Raw genomic sequence first — 26770 nt, 5'->3', positions numbered from 1 at the left:
TATTAATGCGGCTGTATATACCTGCCTGCGTGCGTCGTTTTTTTTCGTGCGAGGTCTGCCAACAAAAGTATCTCCACGCGGAGAAAATACATGCGATTACGGCATATCTAAAAATACTGGATGAATTAATATTTAAATTGAAATTCGTTCAAATAATAAAATTATATAAATTTAAATGGTGCCAGAGGCTAATCGTGTTAGAATGCAATTTGTTTTATAATGTCACACATTGCTATTAATGTTAATGACCGCGTATTCAAAAATAGAACAGAAAAATATCGAGAAGAAATGTGATATTGATTTCTTGCAGTTTCGGTTTTTTGACAATAATTGACGGCTTATCCTTGCCAGTGATAGATTCACGACGCACGGCGCTATATAAAGATTGAATAGCAAACGATCCGTAACGCGAATTAAATTAATTGCCTATAGTAGAACAACATCTCGACCGGGACGAAGCACAGCAAAAAATGCTAATCGCTTCTACAGTTGCGTAAGCGAAATTAAACAGAAGATCACGAGGCGCGTTTCGACCTCGTTGAAACGCTCGACGTGACTGCCGCTTACATTAAGCTGCCTACTGTTGTAATGTTTCTACGCGAGTAGTTTTTAATAGTTAATCTACGTACGAGTGACCCCGAGACTAAATAACATCTTTTTTTTACGCAACGCAATGTAACCAAGTCGAATAACCATGTATGAGTCCGATAAGGATAACGCGCCGTACTATCGGGTCAAGCCTGTAAATGTATACACAGTGTATCGCATTCGATACGCTCTCAATGCGCGGCTTTCAGCGCTTTCTGAGGATACCCTTGTCAACTATCTCCCGTTGTACAAACGCGGGTACTGCACAAACACATTGTAAAAGTGACGTAACTGCTGTCGCGAGAGTCCAGATTAGATCGGAACTCGCGCACTCGTTGGAGCACACGAACGAAAAGGGTGTCCAAACATAGAAACAGAGCAGGAAATCGATATCGACGCCGATTCGTTTCGATTCAGCGCAACGAGAGAGAGAGAGAGAGAGAGAGAGAGAGAGAGAGAGAGAGAGAGACAGGGTGGAAGGGAGAAAGGGAGAAGGAGAGACCGGATGCCCGCTTCGGCGAACCGTGTCCAGCGCGCGATCTCATTAAATTCAACATGACCCGTTCCCGCCCGCTCGCGACAGATCGGACACGGAATCACGCGGAAACCTCAACAACGCTGGAACGACGTCGCGCCTGGAGCTACTGCATAATGCGCGCGAGCGCGTTAATTCCCCGCCGAAAATGTCGCGCCGCGACGAGTTTCGCGGTTAAACGCGGGTAATATCGGCGGTCCCGGTTACCAATCTCCCCGTGAATAAATCGAGACCGTATTTCAGCGACGATATCTCGATATCGTCTCGTTTTTCTAAACGGTAGAGCGTTTAGCACGGATGAAGAGTGATTTCAACCTGCGTTCTCGCATGAAGCAACGATATCAAGAGAAGGTAATAACAAAGATTGAACGGCGATGTTTATTATCGAGAAAGATCCCACTGGAACAAAGAGAGGACGAAAATAAACGATTAATCTTCTCGGAGAGTTTCATACCGCGACTGTCCAGTGGACACATAGATAGGTAAGGGTCGACGACCCCCGGAACTCTCGGAAGAACCGTGGAAGCGTATTAATTGCAAATCGCTCCGAAGCCATCCATCGATCGACGTCCGACCATTCATCACCTGGCGATCGCCAGCACAGTTCTGAGTTCTGAGGCGCGCGGAGGATCGATCGGTCGGCCGGTCCCCACTTCAGTGCCCTCCTTTCTTCCACCACCCGCCACCCGCCCGTACATCCCCGCCGCGTCAACCGGGGGGTCAACGGCCAACGGTTAATGGTCCCTCTTTCTCTCTCTTTGACCCGCTCTCCCATAAGCGCCTCTCTTCTCTTTCTCTCTATCTCCCTCTCGCGCGCGCGAGGAGACTCCGCTTCGCGGTTACTCACTACCGCGTCCCACTCGCTCCCTCTTCCGCCTGTACACCCTTTTCTTCCCTTTCTATCCTTTTGCTCGCTCCCACCCCCGAATCCTCTTCCCGTCTTCCCTCCGGGCGAGCTGCAACACGTCCAATGGCGCGGCGTGACGATCGCTGGTGCGGACTGCGGAGCCGTGTGCACGCGCGCATCGGCCCGCGATCTATGACTGATTAGGCAGAGATAGGCCGCGCGCAATTATCCGTACCTTGAAGAGCGAGACGCGGGGAACGGCTCCGGGTGACAGGCCGAACGGTTATTACGAGCGGATGGGAAGAGCAGGACTCGCGGCTCGCGAGTGGTTTTACATCCGATCGATACGTTCTATCGACCCCAATCCCCGATCACATCGCGACGGTTGAATATCAAACATTGCCCGACCCTCCGCTGCCGTTACCTATAGTTTCCTTCAGCTGACAGTAAAGCTCGAATTGAATAATCCTTCCATCTACTTCCATTTGGTTCTACATCGTTAATGGCGCGACGATAATTCGTCATACGCACGCAGCCGTATCGAACTGCAATTTCTGGCTGATTAGAGGCTACGACGATTGCGTACGCGATTATGCAGACAGAAAACAGCGTTTCGCGAAACAAATACCGATTGTGGTAACGTCAAGGCCCATGCTAGTCGTCCAGGATATATCATTGGCCGTGTGTATAACCATCAATGAGACGTCGCTATCGGCATGCACTTAGAAAATAGCGTAATCCCTGTGATCACGAAGAATATCTGAGATAATCGAGATGTGATTCAACGAACGTCGAACGGCATCGTGCGGGAGAAGGGCATCGCATCGGATCGGATCGAAGTCGCGTACCTCGCGTGATCAAAGTTCTCGAAACTCGCAGTCTGCCAACGTCACCAACGATGAGTCGCCTCACGCTGATGAATGAGCCTTCGTAATGCTCTTGCCGAGGCTGCCTCAAAAGCCTCGTCTAAATTTCAATTATACATTCGCGCTTTGCGCCCTGAATCCCCTCCTCGCATAGTTCAACGAGAGACACGCTGGGGGAGAAATCCTTCGCCATTACTAGGAAAACTGGTCGTACGTGGCACGTATCGCGGTCGGGTATCGAGCAGAACGGTTATCGCCATCTCGAAACCAGGTTACTAACATTGTGCTAGGTTGGGTTGGAAGAAGAACGATTCAAACACACGGACTCGTTAGAGCCCGTCGTAAAGCCGTTGATGCCGATAAACGCGGCGCGGCGCGGCGGCGCGCAGGAAGATAACGAAACGTTCGCGGGTATATCAATGGGGTAACGACGTTTTGCTCCCGCGCAGCTGGTGTGTCGCGGTTAACGACTTAATTTACTCTCCGCCTGATACCAATACGTGCGAGCGACAGCCAGCACGACAAAATGTATCCTAAGAACTCTCCTTCCGAGAATCACGAGAACCGAAGGATCGTCGATAGACGTATCAAATCGAAAGTCATCGAGAATTGAAGAGACGAAAAAATGCGCATTGAACTTTTATTTATAAACAGTATTGGAATGCTAAGCGTTCCGAAGACTGAAGTCTCGGAGTCTCGAGTCTCGAGTCTCGAAGCGTACTCACGGCGATCGTAAGTTTTTCCATTCGACGTTCGTCCTCCCTTCGCAGCGCCGATAGTCCCTCGAAGTCGATGCAGCCGAGTCACGTAATAAAATTATAAACCCACGGCGAGGATGACTCAACGCGCAGGTTAAGGTCGCTACGTGAAGAGGAAATACGTGACGAAAGGGAGGAAAGAAAACAAAGAGGAAGAAAAGGAGGAGGAGAAGGAGAAGAAGTCGGTACATCCTACCACCGCGAACCAGACAAATTTGCGATTATCGATGCTCTTATGCTTATTTAATGCTTATTCAGTGGAGAATTCCATGCTTTGAAATTTTTAATACAACGTGACCAGCATACTGATACATTTTCTCGATACTGCCGATATCATTGATATACTTTAGAGATATCGACAAGTATCCGAAAGAACAGCTCCAATCCACTTTTTTTTTATCTGCCCAATCAGCCGCGAACGGAGCTGACCGTATGCAAGTTCGACAAACTCGTCGACGAGCGCAACGAGGTAACGGCCGACGCCGACGATGCGAAATGAAGATCCGGAGTTACGCTGTTAGTACGAGTGCACGCTGTCATCGACGTGCGCGGCGACCGCGTGACATGAGATGAGGTATCGTTCGTTGTTTGGCAGGACAAATCACGTAGTAGAAATTTAATCGGTACGTTATCAGCATTATACGAGCGTCTAATCCGCCCAGGTGCTGCTAAAACGCTCAATTTTCTGCTTAAAATTTGATCTGGGTACCAAAGGTTTGCGATATATAAATATATATAAGTAAAGACAAATGAGAGAAAATAAGAATCGCATAAACTGTAATCTATCCGTGGCATAATTTCCGATATGATCTCGCGCTCTTTCCGATATAGTAATTATGATTTTTCGAGAGATTCTGCGTGTCCATCGCAACATACGATAACGGTAATTCAGTCCAGGTCATAGAAGTTGAGAGCATATACACACTTGCACAGATACACGCTTATATACGATTATTATCGATCCGCGATAAAGTCCTCGATGGATCGGATGGAAACGACGGGCACGTTCGCTCGGCGTATCGCGATACGACCGTATCCGATCCCTCGAAATGCGCACCTGAGGAGACGCGCAAAATGGAAAAAAATTCATTTCCTGCGACGACGACGACGACGACGACGACGCGATCAGCATAAATAAACGGCCGAGATAAGAGAGCGCGGTCGGCGTGGACGTCGCGTCGCGTCGTGGGCAATTAAACAAAATTATTTATGCTTATGGATCGTTTGTCCGCGTCCTGAAGAAACACGCGGCTACGCACACGCGAGACCGTCCCTTCCTGCCACGTAGAGGCACAATTGTTTCGTATACGTACAATTATTAAAACACATTTCCCGATTGGTCACGCAGTTATTAATTATTCGCTAATTACAGGGTGTGTCAGAAAAGTACCACGCGCACCACGCGTGTAGAAATTAGGGTGTTTCGTACAGACTGTTCCGTGTTTCTTGCGTATCTCATTGTCTACAGATTTCTTATTTCTTCGTGTTGCAATAGATTTTTCCTCGTCGGAAATGTTCGCGATGCGGAATCACGCAACAACACGAACGCGAGAATCTCAATCATCTTTTTTTACAATAATTGCGTTATTAACAATCAACGTGTTTTTCCTCGAACTGTATTCGAGGCCGTTCTTGCGAAGTTATTATCGCGCGACGATAACCTGGGAATTTTGTGTGAAGCCCACGCGAAGAAATTGCGTTCTTATCTGTTGACGAGACAACTCGTACGATCGATTATCGTGGGAGAGGCTCGAAACGCCCTCCTTCCCTCTTTTACTTGATGCGATCGGCATTTTTGCGTTGCGGACGAGTAGATTCGCGTGTTTTTGCGCATTTGCATCTTAATTATATTGCATTTATGTAATTCGCTATTCGCTATAAACAGCATTTAGCAGTCGCACAGGTATTATAAGACGGGCTTCTCCGTTTTTCTCTTCGACACTATACTTACGCATTTATAAAGCTTCCTAAGAAAATTATTCCATTTAGAAGCGTGTAACATATTTATGTGTACGTGTGTAAAAGTAAAAAACACCGTTAATACTTTTATTCGTGTATTGAACGCGATCTAGAAAATTAGATTTATATTGAAAAACGAACAAAAGAAGTTGAATTGTAAATCAACGAGGACACCGAGAAAAGAATCGACTAACAAAGTTGCGAACGGCAGTTGAAGAATGGGATCAAGAAGAGACCATACACACATCGCGATACGGCGGAATCCGCGAGAGCAAAGTAGAAATCCGAGTTTATCCAGGCTTTGTCTTACTTGGTCGCGGAATCGTGGAGATCTTCAAGAGAATGATTCTCGAGGGTTCATCGACAAGACTCGCGAAGCGTAAAAGAGCGGTGAGCGAATAAAAGAAAGAGAATGTTAGCTGAGACTTCTTGCTCTTTGAATATTTCGAATATTTCTCAATCGATGAGTCAAATCATGTTCATAAAATACTTTTAAGCAACATAAACGACCCGAAATGCAATATACAAAATAGAAAAAAATATGTGATTAACGACTTACGTGTGGCAGCGCGATAACGACATTGGCGTTTCCTTCTCCTCTATAAATCGCATCTTCTACAGCAAGAGCCGTAAGGGGTAAACTCGTCTCGGGATCGAACGATGATTCTTCCCTCGGATCTCCGGCGGAAGCAGGCGTCGTTTCTAAGAAAAACATGATGGGTTTCGGATGTACCATTTCGCCGTTTCTCATCAACGTATCGTCAAATCTGTAAGCAAACAAAAAAATGTTTAGTCAATATTTTCCGCAATTTTCCGTAATTTTGAAAATTTTGGCGACTTTTTTTTGTCAATCTCTTAGAATATTCACCATATGATTGTTAACATGATTGAATAAACGTTTGGAAAGAAAATATAGGGAGCAATAAAGAAAGACAAAAGAAATTTGAAATCTTCAGTGTCCATTGGATTTTTAAAATTTATGGCATTGTATACAGAAATAATAACGAAATTTGTCCATCTAGGAACTCTAGAAATCTAGAAATATCTAATATAGTTCTAGAGTGAGAGATTGCCGCACATGATAGAATTCATTGCCTCGATCGACGAATCGGAAAAGTTTTTGCGACGCAATTCGATATCTTTGTTAGATGTATATCCACGCTGACGTAACACGCGACCGTGCGAGATATCAAGTCGGTCAAGATTTGCGCAGCCATGACATTTCCTTAAGCTCGACTTTGCTGACCGGTAGCGGCGATCGTCGAAGAAAAATCGCTCGCCTCCGGTAGCCGGTGAAAGCCGAGCAAAGGCCGCTACGGCATTTCATATTGCCGTGTAACCGTGGAAATTCAAAAGCCGACCGATCGATTTCGATCCGCTATCAAGATTGCGCGATGGTATTTCGCAACGCTTCGGAGATCGCGATCGGTCACCGTCGTCGCCGCCGTCGATATTAGCCTTCACGGAAGACCTATCGCCGAGGGTTTGGCCTTAACCCTATCAGGATCGCGTCCTGATCAATGACATCGAGTCGATCGGCAGATCAGAAATACACGTTTTTTCCCTTAAATATCAAACCACGAAAATAGATGACGCGACCGCGAGTACTTATAGTCTTTGTTTTGGCTATTGTCTTGGCGTAAATTGGAAACGCAGTCATACAGTCTTCGCTGACATGTCGTCACACATGTACAATGCTAATGAAACGGTCAGCGGAGGCAACACTTTCTCCCGTGCTAGATTCGCGAAACGAATTTGTGTAAAATAGCCGCGCGCCCCGCCGTTTGTTTTACTAGCCTTACCTGCTTTGAGTTACGTAAACTCCTTATTCAAGAATACGAATTTCTCACACTAGAAACCGCCTCGCCTTTTAGATACATACGAAGCCTTTCTGTCTCTAGTGATGTAATTACCCGCTGCCAATGACCACGTAATTGCAAGGAACGTCGACCGCGTGACAAACGTTGAGGTATAATACGAACGTACATCGTTGTCCCTCGACAAAGAAAAGAGACTTACAGTAGAATTGCACATAAAAGTACAATTCAACGAATCACTTGATATTCATAAAGAGAAAAATATTACTCGTGTACAGTTATCGTGAATCGTGAACCTTGTTCGCCGGTGATACCGAGTTATAGAATTGCGTTACGCTATTACTCATCGTAAAGTGACGCGCGCTATTACACTCTGACGAACAAATGTCTCTCGTGAGTGGTGTGGCGAGTGAGATTCGATTGGTTACGAAATATCTTATTGGAAAAAAAGCGTTCGTTCTCTCGATGACGTATCGATCAGTCGAATTTCGTCAGATGTTTTCAAACGCTACGAATAAAAATATTATATTAGATAGCACAGGTAGAAAAATTAATTTTTATTAAACGCGGGGCCACGTCTATTTATACTGGTTATTGACGAATAACCTGTTGAATTTTATAGACTCGTCAAGCCTGTCGCGCTGTCCCTCGAGTGATAATGTAAAAATACGCTCGTAAAGTGGTTCTTGTGCAATCGAACGCTTAAAACTGTCAGACCTGACAGTCGGAGTAGCATCTGGAGGGTTCGAGTCGAGCGTCCGATGCTTGGAAAGCGACACTCTACCGATTGGTCGCGCTTCGAGAACTCGCGAAATCGGCTGTTCGACGTTGTGCGGTTTTCCAGTGACCGTCGTGCGGCTATAGTATGCGCTTATGCGGTATACTCCGTACGCTAGACGCGAGACGATGAGTCACGCGAATGAAGTCATTTATGCCGGTAATAAAAAGAGAACTGCGACCGCGAACTTTCGAAAGAGTCGTTAATGAGCGCGTTAGCATCATGATGCAAATCAGTTGAAAGGAGGCGCGTCGATTGCCAAAAATTCTCACGTCAGAGGTGCGTAAACGTTCTGGGACCAAGCTTTTTTCTAACTTCCGCTCAAATCAATGATTCCACGCGGAAGAATCGCGAGTACAAGTTTTGTAGAAATGTTCATCGCATAATATGTCGCAATGTGAATGAAAAATTGTGTGCTGTATGCGATCTTCAGTTGCGCGCAATAAAATTGGGGCGTGATTCCGCATAGAGTGAATCTTTTCTGAATAGAGTCTCGTTTATTTCATCATCAATATTACTATGAGACTGTTCGTTTATTCCCTCGCTATAATTCATAATTCAAGATACGCAAATACTATCTACATTTAAATCGCCTTTAATAAATCACCGTATCTCATTTGAGACTATTGATACCGCATGTCGATGCTAACCGAAGGATTATCGCGAATCATTTGACAACATTCTGATTGCGAGATAACGTACGACGCAAAAAAAAAGACGGGGAGTATTAATACGAGCACGATGACGATCGGCATAGATTATAATGTAATTACATTTCGAAAATTAATAATAGAACGCAATAATTGACGAGTGTTCGTCGTGTTTTATCACACACCTAGTTTTATCTGTCGCGTCTCGTTACGAACCGTAAGGAGGTCTTTAATAACGACTTTAAACTGGAGCAAGCTGTAACTTATAACCGATAGCGGTGTTATTTTCCACTCGTTGGCTAGTAATAGAACGTATCTTTTACCGTTAGCCTAACCGTCGTGACGATCGTGCGCGTTTAAAAGATAATTGTCTTCTGTCGCCATCGAGAGCTACCTTAAAAGAGCCAGTAGCGCGTCGCACACAGTGATAATCTCATTACAAGGCCGGTTATTTTATTATACACGCTTCGTCACATGTCGGAGCTTAGAAGGTGATAGGTGCGGTTGGCGTAACGCATCTCGCGCATACGCTAAAGTTTAAACGACACTGTAAAGTGTTTATTGATTATTATTAACGTGTTACGCGCGTGAGCCATTATCGTTTACCCAGCTGGGATTGCTGGGATACAAATATCCCTTCTGAGCTCGTACGAGTTACTATTGTTTCGGAACACGCGCGTCGTAAAGGACCGCGTTTCCTTGCCTCCAGTTTCCGCGCACTCGACGTAAAATACGCGACGTCTGGAACGCCCTGTACCGCGCGGCACTTTTTAATGGCACTTATACGTATGCCCTGGTATATATGCCGGCGCGTTTCTATAGGTACAGCGGCGACGTTGCCAGAACCGAACCGTCTTATCCATTTTCGCGTAAGGTTAATGACCGCCAGGTTTGCGAAACTCCGAGCGGATCAACGAGAGAGGTTTGCACGCGCGTGCACGTCGACCGCGCACACTGACGAGACGCGAGATGCATGCGGCGTAATTGGAAACGCCGCGTTTAATGTCCGCGGACGAACCAAACTTCCCGAGCACTATAAAGCCGCTGGTGTTCCCCGGGCCGATTAACCCGTAAGTACGGTCGCGGGGTAATTAAAACTTCCCAATTTCGCGCCGCCAGCTTCGCTGTAGGGAGGAGCTTAAGCTGTAAAGAGAGAGAGAAAGAGAGAGAGAGAGAGAGAGAGAGACTCGGTATCTTCTTAAAACACGTTAACCATTGTAGATTCGCGGTAGCGAAAGAAAAGTGTACATAAATTATGTCTGCCATATATGCGATTACGCATAAATAAACCTTCGCCCGTAGGATTCTCTCGCACTCACTTTAACGGGATTGTTGGTCCAGCCCGACGAACAATCCCGAAGAGATTCGTCTGGAGTGGAGCTGAAATGCCTGAAATGCGTTGGACTCGCCAATTTGCCGAGCGGCGCTTTCCAACAAGTCGCGCAAGAACGACGTTGCAGCTCCGAGTAGAGTGCACTTCACCGTGGAACAATGCGCCGCGTCCCAAGACTCCCAAGGCAGAAGGATATGCAGCGAGGAAAGAGAAAAAAAGCGGCGACGGCGGCGACGGTGGAAGAGGCTCGTCGTTGTTCAGTGATAAGAGGCGGGGAGCGTGTGATTGAGCGAGCGTAAGAGAAAGGAGGGGTGATAGGGGGAGAGAGAGGTGGATGGAATGACAAGAAAGGAGAACCTTGTTCCCTTCGCCGCGCCGCGCCGTGGCCGCGGCAATCGATAAGCGCAATTAAGACTCGCCTTTAAAATAAACGAAACAGCGAGAACGAGAGTCTCCGCTAATGACAGAGGAGAGAGAAGGAGGAAAGGACCTTTTGCCGTGGAGTATCATCGGCTTTTCGTTCACCCAGCGTCCGTTCCTCGTTCACGACTCGCGACCGCATGACGATTTGAGTGGCTCTCGAAATGATGACAGATATTAGAGAAAAGGTTTGCTTATTACATTTTTACGGTCTATCTGCTTAAGCCCCGGACACACAAATCGACGGAAGACGTAAGACGTAAATCGTAAGGAAATCCACTAATCAGAGTCGACTATTCCCCTCTTCTTCCCTCTTAAAGAGGGGAATAGTCGACTCTGATTGGTGGATTTCCTTACGATTTACGTCTTACGTCTTCCGTCGATTTGTGTGTGAAGGCCTTTACACTGGCTTACGCATTCTAGATGTCCGCGCGTAATCAAGATTGCGGGATATCATCTTCTTCCCACAATCGCGCGGTTTCCCCGCTGATCAGAGGATCACGACGTTCGTCGTCGTGAGTATCGGCTGGTAGAGCTAGCTTGGTCAAGCCGGTCGTGCAACCCGACGATCTCTTCGAGGCATTATGCAACATTGCCGAATGGCGTGCAGTTGGCAGGCAACAAAGTGTGATACGCAGCCTCGGCGAGAAACAAACTCGGCGAGGAGGTCGCGCGGAAGAGATTGGCAGAGGAGGATACCCAGGGCGGTGAAGAGAGAAAGAGAGCAAGAGAGCGGGAGGGGTGAAGTCGAGGAGGAAGGGAACTTCGTGCTGAACAGAATCAGCAATTCTAACTTACAAGGGGGCCACTAACCGACGAGCGGGCCAAGCGACGTCAGGGGGGCCGGAGCAACAACCGACGTTGACCTCCACGACAACCATCATCGGTGACTGCGGTGGCGGCGGCGTCGGCGGCGACGACGACGACGACGACGACAACGGTTTCTTATTGCTTTCTGAGGATTTCCTCTTTCTCAGGAGCAATAATTCGCCGTCATTTCATACGCCTCAACTTCTTCGCCGTTCGAGGCCGTTTCCTATTTGTCCCACATCGTGACGAAAAGCTAGAGACCTCGAGAAATCTTAAGAATGCCCGACCAGGTTGTTGAACCAAGTCGCTCAAACATGGAGAACGCAGCTATGACGATAATGTAACGCGCGCCCTTTAAGCAATCTATTAACCTTTCCCATCCCGTGGAGTATACGGAAAGTTCGTAAGCGCAGAACGGTAGCTTCAACGCGAAATCGGTATTCAAATCAGAACAGCGAAATCATCAGTCGTTACGCTGGTAACAGGATTCGTATCAGTGGCTGATAGTCGCGAATAACTCGAGCACACGCAGTAGGAAGCGCAGCTTCTGCGATTTAGCATTATGGCACTGCCCCCCCCCCCCCGCTTCATTTTATCGGCTTGTACTTCATCCTTGTTCTTCCCTGATGTTTTGTCCGATGCCCATAACTTTAAAATGCGCAGTCTATGAATCTCGCGTATCGAATTTATTCACTTGATCCCCTCCTCTTTAGTTACGTCGCAACAACACAGACCTCGATCTTTTTCTAGCTTTTGCTAGCGTCATAGAATTTGCGACTTGATTAGACTATCGACGATCAACCGTCGAGAGTAACACTAATTTATCTCACGGTTAATTCTCATTTTTTCTTAAGTATCTTGTTGCGAAACGATAAATGTTGGCTTAGTACGTTCATCGCAATAAGTCAGCTCTGTAATTAAACATTCCACAAGAGGAGACTTGAAAGAACGTGAAAACAACGATGTCATAATCTGAGTAAGAAAACTTAAAATAAATGTATGAGAGATCGTGCAGAGAAAAAGTATCTCCCTGCTTTTTTCATTCTATTTATTCGTGATCAAAACGATAGATTCAAAATTGCACTATAATTCATTCTTTCTGTTCTGTATTTTTGACTGTTTGAACATTCATGTCTCTCCATATTAAAACTCGAATAATGAATTTCACAGATTTCTCAAAGACGAATATCCACGCGCGCGTCTCGCGAATAAATAAAACAATAAACTTCAAATGAATGTCGTTACTTATCGTCTCTCACTATTTTATCGACAATCTAATTAAAAATCTTTCAAAATTTCTTTTTGTTTTGACTCTTTTCATTTTTAACTAATTGTTACATTGTAACTATTTCTCCATCCGCTATATAAAACAAATACATACAATTTCAATAGCTCTTATTTAAGATTCGTTTTTAGAAAGTTTAACAACAGTATCTCTATGACAAGAAACATTTCTGGCCAATAACACGTCCAATTTTGATTTTGCAAGTGTTCTCTCGAATTATCTCGAGCGAAACATTTCCGAGAATAAGCTTTATCGAGAATCCCGGGAACGTGAGCGTGGCTGAAAAGTAATTCTCGATTTTCCGTTCGCGTTCGCCGACACGTAAAAAAAAAAATTACGCGCTATTTATCGTTTCGCGATAGCGCGATGTAAATGGACTCGCTTCACCAAAATCGACGTGTCGATAAATCATCGATATTCAGCCTCGCCTCTATCAAGTAAACAATTTCACTCACGAGAAATCGTCGTTTTTACGAAATTTATTTGACAAACATAAGATACGACGCGCTAATGTCTTAAATAATTCGAAGAATTTCGCAATTATCTCTGGTAAATGGCATTGCTTCATAAGTATTCGCTTATTTGTTGAGCTTATTGCACGTCTGTCAATAATGCGAAGCAAATTTGGAAACGCTAAAATTGATTTACTCAGAGTTCGTCTGAAAATGTCGAATCTTACGATGTTTACGGTCGATTATGCTGATGCATAAATTCATGCAAATTCTTATATTTCTACCTTATACTACAAACAGCATGAAACAGTATACGCTTGGTAAGGTGATCGGGATAATGGACGGCGAGATTGATCGACACATGTGTTTTTTTTTATATTCATGAAATTTCATAAGCACGAGGCCTTTTGTTTTTATTATATCTGTACAAAAACAGTCGAAAAAATTATAGATTTTCTTTGTTAAAGATTTAATTTTTTCTCTGGAGCTTCACGGCGTATGTACAAGCGGGAAATAATTAGCCAATATAATCATAAACCTAAAAACTAAATATAATTATACATTGATAGATATAATAATTATAATTCATTATAATTAATAGTAAATCTACGAGTCTACAGATTCGAGTATGTGTGTAATGTATCGAGTATCGCACATGTAAGTATCGTGTCTCGAGTATTCGCGACTCATGTACCTATACGTATATGTTCGTGTCGAGTGTGACATGTGTATTTGTGTGTGTATATACTCATGGACATGCATGTAGACTTGTAAAGCGAATTTTATACAGAATTCATTGAGTGACGTCTCGCTCGCAGTCACAACGCGCAGAAACGAGTGGATCTTTTTATTCGCGCTCTCCCTTCGTTCTCTCCGAACGATGCATTGGCTGGACAGGGCCGTCGAATTCGGATCTCGCAGAGCCACGAGTAGTTGTTATCTCACTCTCTCCCTACAATGCTAAACGAATATGCTAAACGAAACCGCTACAAGTTCGCTAATCAGTATTCGCATAAGTAATCTGTCATCACAATCGTATTATCGTAAGACAGTAGACTCGTGGCTCATATCGATCGAATTGAACCTCCCTGCTGGCCCCTCACATTCTTTCTCTTTCATTCCTCACTCATTCACTCATTCATTCATTCCCCCCCCCCCTCTCTCTTTGTTCTTCACATTTTTTATTTTCTTCCTTCTTTCGATACCAATCCCCGTTGCAATTTTACTTCACCAAGAATCTATCGTCTTCCTCTTATTCCCTTCATCTTTCTCTTTCTCATTTCTAGTGTCTGCATAAACGAAAAATGACTTCTCCAAAGAAAGGGAAAGCACTCGACGAAGAGCCGGCCCTAGAGTTCCGTTTTTTTTCGCTATTCGTAATTCTTTCTCATGCGTAGCCAAGGAAGAAAAATCCAGAAAATCGAAGCACAAAGGTCATTGATGCTGACAACGCGTCAACGTGACGACGATTTGAGAAGCGTGACATTCGACACGTTCATTCTTCGAGACGGACTTGAAATTACCCAGAAAGTATCAATCGTGATTCACCGTGATTTAATCCAACGAAGTAAATTCAAAGCTGATGCAACGAGAATAATTTCATAATAACGATGAAAACAAGCCAGTTATACCAACGGTAATCGGCTCAGACTGTGATTTAACATTCTTCGTTGTCTTCTTCTCTATTGCATCACTGGGCATAATGATAAAGATGAAAAAAGAAAATGGTTAATTACGATTAATGTTAACTGACGTTAGTGACACCGGCTCTAAGAGATAGAGAAATGATTCCCGTCTTCTTTATCGCGACGATGTTTTTAACGCGAGGTACGTCACGCTCTTTTCGCTCGTTCGAGCACGTCGGCACATTGATATGACATCATTGCGATTTGAGTAATTATAATCTCACAAATTGCACGTTTTCTTGAACAAAAGCAAAACGATCGTAAAGTAAGTAAGAGCTATTCATCATGTTTTTTTTGTAAAACAAGTCAAAGAATCGCGAAATTGCTTGGAGAAACTTTTTTCAAGACATTTCAAATAATTTTATTGCAAACTTCTAATTCTAAGATTCCCCTTCCCCGGCTCTATTTCTTGCTCCCTTACTTCAACCACACGCGCACTCTCTCTATTTCTCTCATTCAGTCTGACCACACACGCTCTCTCTTTCATAAACTTTCTCCTCCCTTCTCTCGCGAACCCTCCTCTCTCTCTCTCTCTCTCTCTCTCTCTCTCTCTCTCTCTCTCTCTCTCTCGCGGGCCGAATCATGTTTCTTTTTTTATGATTTATCTTGATTTTGTCTCGTTTTATTTAAAAAAATACTGAATTAGTAACCAAGCTAAAATCACAGACTTGCTGGTGATTTATCCCAGCAGATTTGTACAAATTCCTCCTGAAGGTCTCTGTTTCTCTCTCTCTCTTTCTCTCTTTCTATATATATATATATGTATAATTACAAGATGTGTATATATATATATATATATATATATATATATATGTATATAATTATGTATATATATGCGCATATATATATAATTACAATTTATTCGCGAAGTAAATGTGTAAATATGCTCGCATTTCCTCCTCTTTCGCGCAGCCCCCTTTCTCTCTCTGTCTCTTTCCTCCCCATTTTTCATTCTAACGCACCATCTTATTCTCTCTCGCTCTGTTGCTCTCCCTTAGTATTTGTCTTTTCCTTTTGTATTCGTCGATATTTATAGGTTTTTATGCATGCTTGTGGGAACGGAATAATGTAGAGAGATATATATAGGTCATAGGATAATTCTCGCAGACGAGCGCGCTCTTTTCGACCCCGCGTTTTCCGATGGAAACCAAAAACAAAGGGAAAGGAACGTGTTTTGTCAGCCATCAGCAGCAAAATAATCATCGAAGGACGCAACGGAGATCTCACCGCACGGCTCTCACACTTTCTCTCCGGCTTCATCCCGCACTACTTTCCACAGATTATATATTCGAGATCGCTGGTGTTCTACAGCCACCGATATGGACGATCGGAGCGTGTATTTCCCCGATATGTAAAAAAAATGAAGGAAACGATAATCTCTATTCCATTTTTGTCCTCGCCGACATCGCGTATAGCACAGTCCCCCCGTTCTGACGTCACACACAGCGGTTCGCAACAACAAAAGCCTTTTTTCGGATTGATCGATTCGCGGTGGTGTTAATGAATACACGCAGCGTTAGCACGTACGTGTTATGATACGAGTTTCCGATTACTCCGTAGTATGACGTCAAGCCGAAGAGGACCGAGAAGCTTATTATGATGAGCGAGGTGATTTCGTCCTTCCGCCGTTCACGAGCGCGTTCAGCGATTTTAAACGAGTCGTCTTAAGTTTCGACACTTGAAGCGGATTTGCATCGTTCGCTCTCGATGGCGATGTTCTCACGAGAATACATCAATTTCTTCCGATGGAACGCTACTTATTTTCGAAAATGCGATACCGACAGCCACACAATTAAAGGACGAACGTGTCGACCGGTCGGAATACAAAGGCGCGAGAGATTTTTCAACTTGGATCGAAGCGACGACCCGATTAAAAGCGCGAAACGCGCGCGTTTCCGCGGATAAAATTCTTGCACGTATAATATGTGACATAGTATATGTACCATTTACATACCGGTATGTATAGTAAGCGCACACGCCGCTCGTGTTTAGGTCGTTATATACGGAAATTGCTTATATTGTCGCTCTATTCTTAGTATAATCACAGACATGGTTTCTATAATTGCTACGTACAACAGAGCCTTTTCTCGTTCGACGCCGAACACGATAGGTTCTCTTCCTTTCCTTCCCCTCCCTCCATTAACCGTTCGATCTTTCGTACGTACATACATATATCGCACACGCCACCCACGTACACACATACATTCTTTTACATCGCGAACTCTCACCTCCGTTCCCACGCATCCGGAAAAACTAATAAAAATTTCCACGTGTAACGATGATATTAAATCCAATTTGAATTGATAGGCAAAAAACTGAAATCGCGCATTCGCGTAATAATCCGTCGACGACGTGAATATTGTTCTCATTATTAACGCGAACCTACCGGTTCGTCAAGTAACGGTAATTGAACAGATCTCGATGTGCCGCGAGCACGAAGCAGACGCGTGATTAATCGAGCGAACTCTATTATTATTGCCGGAGCGGGCGAGCGTTACGTATATCGGGTGAGCGCCGTACATGTACATATGCGTTCGATCATTTTCTCTCTCCCTCTTTCTCTTTCTCTCACGGAATCATTCCCGCGGTCACTCCCGAAACATTCGCGATCGCACACCGTGCATCGAGCGATTCACTACCCAAGACCGACTCTCCATAGTAAAAACACGCCTGGGTGCCTTCCCGTGGATAAAATCACAGCAATTTTATACACCGTCGTGTTTTCTCCCGCATTCTTCCATCTCCTCTCACGCGAAGGATATAATATACAATTCGTCAGTTATGTATGTACACGCCCGGAGGCGACTTCGCCCAACTCTCCAACTCCCCCTGCTTCGCCCCCGCGCGTGTACACGGTGCTCTACATATATAACGCTTTTATATATCTATATATGTATGTATATATGTACATATATAACTCACGCGCTTTCGTGAAATTTGTACGTGTGTGTCTGCGAGTGTTTTTGTGTGTATGCACATTCAGACTACCGCTTGCGATTTGTATTGTCGAGAATCGCTGTCGAATAATTGAAACGCTTTTAAGATTCGTACTTATTGAAAACCGTTCTCGAAAAATACAAGTCGCAACTTTACATCGAATTTGAAACTTTGTTATCGTGTTGCGGCGTTTCGCGAAATTTCTACACTCGATTTTTCCAGAAAATCTAAATCAGTCGACAAATTAGTAGGATACACGTGAGAAAACGACGTTGTAAATGTAACGTATTTTTTTAGTTACAGATGCTCGTGGAAAGCGACGTTAACGAAGAGTAAATTCGATGAATTAACACCGGCGATCTTTGACAACTCACGATAGCTGGTGAGATCCATCGCGATCGTTTGTTCAAAAATCATCGGTAGGCGCGTCTTTAATTTTGTATGAATGTATTATGAAAATTTGTGTATGTGTGTGTGGCTCGGTGGTAATCTGCATTGACAGTGCGAGGTTCGAGAAAATTATCGACGATGAGAATGGAGAACGATCGACTCTCATCCCTTTCCTTTGCGGTTCTCAATTTCACGATCGTACAAACCGACGCGAGATGGAAAATATGGAAATGGAAAAATTCGTTTATATACATTGCAAGAATTATTGAATCTAATCGTAAATGACTTCCGAATACTAATCACGCTCACTCTCTCTTGAACTGCACTCTAAACGACTGAACAACCAGCGGGATTGTATCATTCGGGATTTAATTTCAGAAAAAGAATAAGTATCCGTGTTTCCGCATCGTAAATACTCATCGGTGTGTACGAACCTTAATTCGAGATCCGACGGTAACGAAAAAGTGCGTGGAAGAAAGACGCTGGTCGTTCGGGAGGATGCGAGAGACAGAGAAATCCATGTATGTATATATATGTACGTGTGCGTATGTTTCTCGTGTATAAATGTAATGAGTACAATTCCTTTACTCCCTCGAGAACGTAGGAAGGGCGATGAGGCTGGCTGGTCTTCGTTGTTCCTCTCTCGCGTGGCTGCTGTCGTCACGAGAGACACTCGGAGGTTACGCGGATAGAGGAGGTGCTGAGATCAATTAGTCGGCTGCTGAGAGAGCTCCGAGCTCGCTCCGTTCTTTCTCGCTGCGACGGCCGCGAGATCCTTCTCCGGCGAAAAAGAGGCTCGCTCCGATAGTAGGGCGACCCAATGACGATGACAATTCGGGTGAGCAGCGTTGGATCAACGAGAATCGACTGGTCTGCGCGCTTCGATCCGCTTCCGTCCCTCTTTTCGCTCTTCCATCGCGACACAGGTGGATTTTCCCTCGTTCCGTTGTTTTTTTTTCTTTTCGATCGAGCGCGTTTAAATCACGCACAGACTAGTCGCTCGGGAACACATATCTCTTGTCGAAGGTGCCGTTTTCTTACTCACTCTCGAGATTCTTCGAGCACGAGAGAAGGATCGGGAAGCGCGAGACTAGACTAGAGTCGAGTTCGAGTCGACCGACGCGCGTGGACGAGCTCGCGTCTCCCGAAGGATGGACTCTCCCCGTGTAGCAGGAACTCGCTCGGAGGGACGAGGCGCGTCGAGGTCACGACGCTGCGGATCATCGACGGATGTGACTGATGGTGCTCCATTTATATTTTACTTTTCTTTTCTCGTAAAAAACGAGAGAGAGAGAGAGAGAGAGAGAAACAGAGAGGGGAAAGGAAGGAGACGGCGATAAAGGAGAACCGACTCTTCGCTCGAGACTCTCGGTGCTCACCGAGAAGGGAAAAAAATGGAAAGAAAAGGAGAAGAGAGAAGAAGATTAAAACGCAAGGAGAGAGAGAGAGAGAGGGGGGGGAGGGCGGGAGGGAGGGAGGGAAGGATGCACGCACGTTTGGAGTCCACGAAAGGGTTGAGCGCGCGGACCTGCTCGGTCCGACGCGATACACGGGATATCACATATCACGAGATGCACGTGCGCTTAGTAGATCATTTCGAGAGCGTGGACGCGAGCGCGGCGGCGAGCCCGGCGATTCAGCTGGAGACGTACGCGGCGATCTGCTCGCTGAATTGCGTGTGCTCCAGAAGCAGAGAGTCTTTGCAGCTTTCGAATTGCTGCTGCTGTTGTTGCTGCTGCGGGAGCGGCAGGGGCAGCGGCGGCGGCGGCATAGCGGCTTGCTGGTGATGCTGCGCATGATGGTGCGTATGTTGATGCTGATGTTGATGCAGATGCGGCTGATGCGGGTGCTGCTGATGCTGGTGCAGCTGCTGGGAGATCTCATCCGCGGTCTCGGCCTCGGGGCGCTCGTACAGCACGCAAATGGAGCCGTTCTCGCCGATCCTGTACGACACTTCCGACGGGTCGATCCACATGGTGAGCTCGCTGGGGAACAGGCTGTGCAGAACGGTCGGCAGCAGGCCGACGTTCGCGCCGGCCTGCGCGATCACCGGATCCATTTTACCGTTGATGCGTATGCAACGATAACCGGAGCCGCGATTTGGCCGATCCGGGAACCAGTGGTCCCGGTAACGGTGGCGCAACACCTCCGTCAGCGATGATTTGAACATCTCCAATTGTCGTTCCGACAGCTGACCCGCCTGCAAGCGCAGCAGGTGCACCAGAAAATCCGCCGCCGACACGATTTCCAGTCTCATGGTCGATGGTGACCCAGGGCGAAGGTATCGACGATTATGAAAATCGAATAGAACCCTCTTTCTCTCCCTCTTCTTCGCTCACGCGTTCTCTCTCTCTCTCGCTCTCTTTCTCTTTCTTTATCGCGGTGGGATTGACGGTGCGCGGATGAGAATCACGCCGATGACGCACTTGCTTGGGTACACGAGCACTGTGTTCTATCTCTCTTTCTCTCCGTCGCTGGCTCTCGCGCTCCAATACTCCGGAGGAGCTGAAAAGCGCTCCACGTCGTTTTACACTTATTGACGAACGCGATCGGAGATACCCGCGTGTCACGGGTCACGGCGGGGCGATGAGTAGGCTCGACGCTGATTCCGAAAGAAGCGCACGGTACCAGGGAGCACAAAATGGCGTCGTCGCCACGTCGCTGCGTAGCACTCTACAGCGCTGGTTGTACGTCGTCGACCCTCCAGTGCGCTGGGCTAAACCGCCGGAGCGTCCCTCGAGGATCTTCGCCGATGAGGATGCAACCCGGCGCACAGTTGCAGATGCACGCGGGGGATGATCTATCTTTCGGGCGAGCGTGTCTACGCGTCGTTTCTCCGCGCTCGCCTCCTCGCTGGCTCCGAATTCGCGTCGCCTCGCCGCTCGCCGTTCGCGGTTGGAAGGCTGGAAGATGCGCGTTTCTCTCACGCTTCGTTTTATCGGATCGATCCCGACGGTTCGGCCGATCCGAGACCTACGGACGCTCCGACGTACGGTGGGTATGGTCGAGTCGATCTCTAACGATCGGGGGTGTTCTGCTGAACCTTCCACTCTCTCTCTCTCCCTCTTTCCGTATCGTATCGAGTCCCAACAGGCTGGCCGCAAAACTTTCTCGCGACGTTCGAAACCGATGATGGACCAGCTCCTCTTTATCTCTCTCCCTCTCGCTCTCTATCCAACTCTCGCGGAGTTCCCGGTTCCCGCGTTCATCGACTGCCGACGACTTTCTAATGGCAGCGCTCGCGACCGTGGACGGGATAGCCTCGTCTCTTTGTTCGGATGACGTCGAATGGGGGATTCGTATCGCGACATCGGCCAATCCAGCGCCGACGGCGCCCACCGCGACGCTCTGTCACGTGACTTTGCGCGTCGATGGTTGCGCACCACCGCAGCAGCGTCCCGAATACGCGCAGACCTCGCCGTCGCCGTCGCCGTCGGTCGTCCCCGTTGATCCCCGTCCCGTCTCGTCTGCGCGGTGTCAGCGATTCTCAAAACGCGCGTTAATGCCAAGCCAACGTGATACGTATCGCTGCCATCGCCGGGCGACGCGAGATCGCGGGCTCGCCTCGCTATGAGAACCGAACGTTAACCACTTACATTTATACATAATTCACGCGTATCGCGCGCATGCAGAACAATCTGTATTGAACGCCACTTTGTTGTCTTTGCTCGCGCAAACAAAGGCAGACCGGCGTTTCTGATTGTTCTGTCGGGGTCGACCCTTGTCATTTTTCTTTTCTACGGACGGCGTCATTTCATTTAAGGAGCCTGCGCTACCTAAAGGTGCGCAAAGTACTCGAAAACATCATCTTTCTAATCATCACTCGTGTTTTGGAAGATAGACCGATGACTTTTTTTAGTCAAAACACTCGATGGAACACATTATCGTTATCGATTGAATACAATAGTCTTAAGATAGATTATACCACGTGTTTACGGATCTGTCCCTACGTTCTATCCCTCTGAACATAAAAAACATTTTTTTTAATAATTCAAATTTACAAGAATAACTAAGTAACTATATTCGTCAAACGACTCGATATCATCCAATGTCGCGCAGCCTCGAAATCCCACGTAAAGTTTGTGCAAAACCAAGGCAATATACTTTATTTGATTCCACCATATACAACCGCATCAGAGTCAAAATAAAGTTACATCGCTTTTATTCTATACCATGTTCCTAATTGGTTGCGTCAATGTAAGTCTAGGTGTGAGCACCACTGACCCCCACAGATTTTTAAGGACACATCTGAACGAGGGAATGAGCGAGCAGGGAACTAACGCCGACTGCTAGAAAGCGCGTAGGTTACAATACCGTACAACTAACTAGACGACGAGCTTGGCGACTGTCGGGGATGAAAACCACTCTGTCCGGGATTTAGCCCGAAACTCGAACAACGAGCTCGGCTGGGGAAAAAAAAGTCCGACCCCGTTCCCGCGGTACTCTCTTCCCTTAACCCTTTGACGTGCAAGTTTTCTACCCTTTCGAAACGCTTCAATCAACGAAATGGAAGGGGAGAGGGAAATCATTTCGTCCACTCATTTCGATCCTTTGTATACTGTACAATGTACGGTACACACAGTGGATACGCTTGCTATTAAAAAAAAAAAAAAAAAAATCATTACACCTCGATCAGAGATCTGGAACAATATCTCGAAGGATACACGTCCCGCTGCGTTAAACGAGGAGAGGCATACGACGCGGACATTGGACATTGTCGTCGTCTGCGTCGACGTGCGAAAGTCTGGCCCACCGGAAGGTGAGCCGGAATTCGACGTATCCTCTCCTGCAAAGGTATGAAAGCGGATCTGATTTGCCAACCGCGTCGCTATGTAGAGCATTTCACTCGTAATTCCGGGAGTTCGCCACTGCCAAGTTGGCAACTGAGCGCCGATCGATAAGCCCGGATTATCGTGGGGTCGGCGCCGCGAAAATTCACGAACTGCACGCGAATTTCCCTACGTCGGGAATTCACGCCGGCGCGGGCGCGGGCGCGGGCGCGCGAGCTGAACGAGTGTGTTTTCGCGACAAAAATTGCGCGGTCGCGCCGTCACGATAAGTACGGAACGCAACTCTCGTGCTTCGTCGTCGTGGCGAGGCCACGCGGGTTCTCTGGAAATTCGACGAAATCCAAGTTCTAAGCGAGTTAAACCGCCAAACTATCGAGAAACTCCGCTTTTGCGCACAAAGGAAGTCGTTGACGCGCGGAACGGCGAAAATATTACGTCCCACGATCAAAGGTGGCTAAGCGTCGCCGGTCGCGGAACTGGTTAATTTTGCAATCGACGTCTACAGCGCGATCCGTTTTCGCTCCGGTTGCGATATACCTACCTCAGGCGCGATTAACCGTTTCCGTTTCCGTGCGTTTCGCTCGCGAATACGTGCGACGCGTAAAAACACGGAAACGCTGAGTCCGCGAATCAAAGATTTCGCGAATCTCACCTTCCTCAAATCCTTCCGTCAAATTTACGCTACAGCTTGCGAGATTATCTGACAACAAGATTATTTTAGCGACCCTATCGGTGGTATAAAAGCCATACGAATGCATCATGTGTAGACAAACACTCAAGTTTAATGATTACGTTGCTTCCTCGATAAGATAAATTCTTCAATTTTAGCGCTTTCCATTAACGGAAAAACGATTCGGCACCCCGAATCCGCGATAATGATACCACGGCAAAATACCACGTCCGCGTATTTCAAGCGCGAGGAGAACGAACGCGCTGTACACGGTGGACGAAATATGCCGAACGTGCACGTGGCCGGGAGGGGTTGCGAACGCGCAGAAGGGTGCCGTATATTCAAATTACGGGGTGACCCTTCTCGAAAACTTGACGAGGGGGACGGAGGGAAGCTCGGAATTGCCGACGGTCTCTCTTTCTCTTTCTCTCTCTCTCTCGCTCTCGCGCGCGCCGGGAAGGTTCTCTAAAATCAATAGGGCCGGTTCGGGGACCTCGCGCGTTCTGCATTCTGCCCGCGAGGAGTTCCGCTTGAAAATTCGTCAGCCCCTACAGAGCTCATTCGCCCCACACTCGTCAGCTACCCCTGTTTAAGGTAGCGATCCACTCCACGGGACATCTTCTCGCCAGGACGTGAGAAATCTCTCAAGAAATCAGAAACGTGACATTAATCGCACGTGTGAAAGATGTGACATTCCGTTAAAGGTGAAAGAATCATATAAAAAAAAAAGAAACACTTTGGTACAAAGACGTATTAATTATATTGTAGGAATAAAGATAGAATAAAAAAGAAAATATTTATGTATCTTTTGAGCGAGTCAAATCGCGATCTCGCGGAGTTGATTTATTTTCACTTCGAACGTATTATCCTCCGCATATGACTTTGACGTGGCTCTTAGACTACTCACACCGAGGGTTAAAAGACTTATAAGAGCGATGACATAAGAGACGTTCGAGACGCGCACAGCGATCGGACAGGTTCGCGCTCGAAACGAAAAAGACGAGGGCAGTTTTCTCGACGCAAAAGGATTCGCACAACTGCGACCAGGCTCGCGAGACGAGCACGTCCTTCTTCTTCGTGTCTGTTATGCTTCTTTACTTTACGAGGGTTACTCTCATGTAGACAGCATACGGTCGTGGCGGCCATTTCACGTACTGTGCGATATGATCGACCGGCTGCAGCCTCAGCGTCTAATTTGGAACTATTTCTTCTCCGAAAACCGCTCCCTCGGAGAAACGTAGAATTAGAAGACGCCAGCCCTCCGCCAGCTTTAGCGGTCCCGAGAAAATATCGGCTCGAAACACGTGGAAGAACATATGTGTGGGAAGTGTGGGTGATAAAAAAGATCATTTAATTAGGTTGCTCTCACCGTAAGATGTCTCTGTCGATCTTTATACACGATATTAAGAGAATTACGGACTCTTTCGAGAATAAATTATTTAAAATTTTATAAAATGGGGAATAAAAATCGCAAGGAAGAAGAAGAATCTACATATCGTTTAACATGAGAATTCGAAAATTTGCGAGTTGAAGACGCTTCCTGCAAGACACAGCGCCGTCTCTACGAGTTTCTTGAATATCCTAGAAACTCTATCTGAAGCCATGCATCAGAACTGCTTCTCGGAGCGGCACGAAGCGAAGGCGGAACGCAGACGGAGGCCAAAGATCGACGAGCCTGGAGGAAACGAGAATCCCGATTCCTTGGACGTGCTCGAAACGTAGCGCTCGAAACGTGGAAAAGCGAGAGGATAAGCGAGCCCGTGTATCTAAGAACAGCGATAAATTTTCTCGGAAACTGCACGTTGCGTCGCGGGAAAGTATAAAAATTACAGTTTAACGTTAACTCAATGAAATTAGCATATATTATTAGCATTATTGGACTAGAACGGAAAGTTTAAATATGTATATTATTTTAAATACAATAATAGAAAGTGAATATTACGCACTGATCCAGGTACATATATATATATGTATTAGAGTGACATGTCTTTCAAGAGTTCCGTACTTTATACGTGATGAAGAATAGCACGAACGAAATTGCGAAACGCTTCAAATCTTCTGCAAAGCCATATAATATCGCCGGCGAATGCGAATGTAGACACGATCGCTCGGTGATTTGCTAACATCAGGGCCATCTAACTGTTTTGTAGAACCATCCTACTTTTCTTTGAACGGCAGATCGCGAGGTGCTCAACCTCTATCCACGGTCAACGAATTCGCGCTCCGATCGAAATGGAGTCGACCGGTGCCGTATCGGAGATATAGACGGGTGGCTCGGCCCCTCTGCGCTCCTTTTGCGCTCGCCATGACGCGCACCATCGATTGCTTAATTTCAACCGAACGATCGTTAAGCGCGCTGCGTTCAGATAAAAAAATTATTTTTCTCTCGTGTAAAAGATACCGGGATATTATGAAATGTCGTTTCGTAAACAGTCTGATTCGCCCTCTCGTATTCGTCGCTATCGCTTGAAACTCGCATCTGGTAATTGTAAACTTTTTGACACATTGTTGCAACTCGCTCGTAAAATCTCCCTCGTTTTTCGCAATCGTTCGTAGCGTTCAAGCTGGAAAAAAATAAAGATTCGCGGAGTCAAGGGCCAAAGAGCATTGGGGGCCCGAGAGAAAACAAGATCTCGATCTCTCTCGAGCGATCGAAAATGGATCTGCCGACTGCCGCGACCGCCGCCGCCACCACAGCCACCGCGCCGATCGAAGGAGCCCGAGCTCCGAGCAGCATCAGGGCCGGATAACTGTTCGGTGAATATCCCTTTCCCTCTCCCCTCTCTCTCCTTCTCTCTACCCCGGCCTCTCTCTCCTCAACTATCATCGTCCGAAGGAAACTCGTCGTTCTACTTTTTTTTTCTTCCCCTCCTCTCTATACTCCGATCACAAACGATGCTCAGTCGCCGTCATGTATTCGCAGCGTAAAGTCTGCGACCGCCGATATCGCAAACTTTGCAATAATGAATCGGACGCCTGTTCGATCATAAATCCCTTGCCTCCCTCTGGCCTCTCTCTCTCTCTCTCTCTTTCTCTCTCTCCCTGCTCCGTGTCCGCCCGGCCGATCTCTGAAATAACGACGCGCCTTTTTGCGAATAGTGGCCTTCGATCCGCAAAACCGCGCTCGGAAAAACGATACTTGTCCGCTTGAGTCATAAATCATTCTTGATCATGGCCACTGCTCAGCGCGAATTCGACCT

The 26770-nt window shown here is 46.5% G+C and overlaps 2 protein-coding genes across 4 annotated transcripts in view; both read right to left on the bottom strand.

Moving 5' to 3' along the window:
• Ipk1 (Inositol phosphate kinase 1) overlaps window positions 1-26770 on the bottom strand; it is a 75201-nt gene that overhangs the window by 14049 nt on the left and 34382 nt on the right. For 2 of the 3 annotated variants that reach the window (XM_071796275.1, XM_071796279.1), the window contains one exon: window positions 6113-6320. In XM_071796275.1, coding sequence (XP_071652376.1) covers window positions 6113-6320 — 208 coding nt within the window. The remainder of the gene's footprint in view (window positions 1-6112; window positions 6321-26770) is intronic. The other variant, XM_071796276.1, reaches the window with a different exon arrangement.
• LOC139824030 (protein BTG2) lies at window positions 13551-21356 on the bottom strand. Its single transcript, XM_071796520.1, has one exon. The coding sequence runs from the start codon at window positions 20365-20367 to the stop codon at window positions 19747-19749; it is 621 nt and encodes a 206-aa protein (XP_071652621.1). The 5' UTR covers window positions 20368-21356; the 3' UTR covers window positions 13551-19746.

This window comes from Temnothorax longispinosus, chromosome 1 (genome assembly GCF_030848805.1).
Source record: "Temnothorax longispinosus isolate EJ_2023e chromosome 1, Tlon_JGU_v1, whole genome shotgun sequence".
In the NCBI taxonomy this organism is placed as follows: Eukaryota; Metazoa; Arthropoda; class Insecta; order Hymenoptera; family Formicidae; genus Temnothorax; species Temnothorax longispinosus.
This window is presented reverse-complemented; position numbering and strand designations above follow the sequence as displayed.

Coding starts and splice junctions, on each gene's coding strand:
- LOC139824030 (XM_071796520.1), bottom strand. CDS start 20,367: ATGAGACTGGAAATCGTGTCGGCGGCGGATTTTCTGGTGCACCTGCTG.